The sequence below is a fragment of the Penaeus monodon genome, unplaced genomic scaffold (assembly GCF_015228065.2).
Source record: "Penaeus monodon isolate SGIC_2016 unplaced genomic scaffold, NSTDA_Pmon_1 PmonScaffold_352, whole genome shotgun sequence".
Taxonomy (NCBI): domain Eukaryota; kingdom Metazoa; phylum Arthropoda; class Malacostraca; order Decapoda; family Penaeidae; genus Penaeus; species Penaeus monodon.
Genome location: NW_023658252.1, coordinates 25,412 through 27,500, shown reverse-complemented (window position 1 = coordinate 27,500; position 2,089 = coordinate 25,412). Strand labels below are relative to the sequence as shown.

Here is a 2,089-nt window from a genome sequence, read left to right as displayed (position 1 = left end):
AAACATGGGATCCAGAGTGCTAGATGACGTTAGTTCCGGGAAAAAAAAAATAAGGGAATCCCTTCGTGAACATGGTCTCGCAGCTCTCTCGGATGTAGGGAACCGTGTCATGAGAGGAGGTCAAAGGAAAACAAAAAGAAAGAAAACTAAAAAAAATCAACGGAAAAAAAAGAAAATAGTCAAGAGAAAACCGCTCACTGATAGAGAGGACAGGAAGAGATATAAAAGCGATATATTTTCCATGATATAGGACAGTATCATATTGGACAGTAGCTGGTAAACAATGTCTCACCTACAAACAAACCTTGTATCAGATGGAACCGGATTACAAATTCCGGTTGAGTCCTTTACAGGGGGAGTAACAGAAATGTTTCCTCTCATCAATAAACCAAGGTTAATTGAAACTAGCATAGCTTCTCGTCATCGTCTAGATATCCTCCCCACCAACGCTACATTAAACGAAGAAATAACAGATAAATATATTGAATTTAATATTCCAGGACAACAAGGAGCCTTTCTAGACCTAAGTAGCTTAATGCTAGAACTAAAACTACATCTCATTAAGGGGGATGCTAAGGAAAACATAGGAGATGATGAACCCATTGTCTTAGTAAATAACGCTCTCCATTCGCTTTTCAAATCAGCTACAGTATTTGTACAAGGTCAACAAATTGAAAATAATCCGCTCTACCCCTATACCTCCTTCGTACGAATGTTAACAGGAATGTCGATATCTAAGAGAGAGACGCTCGCACGAAACATGTTCTTCTATGACGACAATAAAGGCTCAGGGATACAAAAAGATTACACCCAAGAATACTTTTTAAATCTGAATCGCCTCGAAAAAAAAGTAACGAAGGAGGTGAAAAACCAGGGTGTGCACCTATGCGCACCTCTTTTGTTAGACTTGGCTACAAGCGATGGGTATTTATTGGACAATGTTGACGTGCGCATTCGGTTGGAATTCTCTTCCACTGAGTTTGTGCTCAGCACTTCGGATGAGAACATGAAACCCAAATTCGTTGTAGATCTAGCCAAATTGCATATTACAAGACTGAGACCCCACCCACAAGCAATGCTCGCACTAAACGCCTCGCTTCAGAAACCAGGCAACTCCGTTGATTATCTATACACAAAATCTCTATATAAAACATACATCATGTCTCTAGGACAACAAACATTTTCAATTGACTTACCCTGGCAAAGCGTTATACCTGAAAAATTGTACTTTTTCATGTGTGACATGGATGCATTTGCTGGATCATTTAAAAAGAACCCCTTTTATTTCGATCACAACAGTATTAGGAAAATACACCTGACAGTAAATGGAGCATCCGTTTATAATATCAACGTTGATTTCCCCTACCATTTTTCCAGTGCTTATTACCACGTACTAAACTCAATCGGGATAGAAAAAGATCACGTTGTCACGAGGGATGCTTTCTCTACAGGTAGAACGTTATTCGTATTAGATCTACAAGCGGAAAAATTAGCAGACTCCATTGCTCTGGAACAATCCGGCAACCTACGAATTGATTTGGAATTTGAGCAACCTATGAATGCTAATAAAGTTCTCGTTTTGCTTGGTGATACACAAGGACGTTTATCGATCAACAGCGATAGACGTATTTATTCCGATATTAGAGCATAAAAATAAAATGGAAAGCGGGGATATTAGTAGGATAGCACGAGAGATTATTCGTAATCATAACCCAAACATCAGATTCATGGGATGTATTTCTTCTGATGAAATCCTCCAATTACCGATTGGAGAAGTAAAGAAAACAAATGGACGAGCCGGGGCGATGATGATGATAAGCGTAGTGAATATTTTACCCCGTAGAGAAAACCCCACGCGCATGGGACATTGGATTTTATGCGTGGTTACAAACCATAAGATTATTTTTATGGATTCCTATGGTATGCATCCGGGTGTGTATTCACCATTTATCCGAGCGTTTATCGATACGCATTCACAAAAAAGACGCGTTAGCTACCTAGATACAAGACTTCAGGATGCAAAAAGTTATGTATGCGGTGCTTATATATTATTTTTCATTTATATCATAGCAAGATTCGGGTTAGATTT

General features: G+C 38.9%; 1 protein-coding gene across 1 annotated transcript; it reads left to right on the top strand.

Annotated features, from left to right (window-relative positions):
- Positions 1-283: 283 nt before the first annotated feature.
- On the top strand, positions 284-1,651 carry LOC119570672 (uncharacterized protein F54H12.2-like). Its single transcript, XM_037918321.1, has one exon. It carries the CDS (start codon positions 284-286, stop codon positions 1,649-1,651), a length of 1,368 nt encoding a protein of 455 aa, XP_037774249.1.
- The last annotated feature ends 438 nt before the right edge of the window (positions 1,652-2,089 follow it).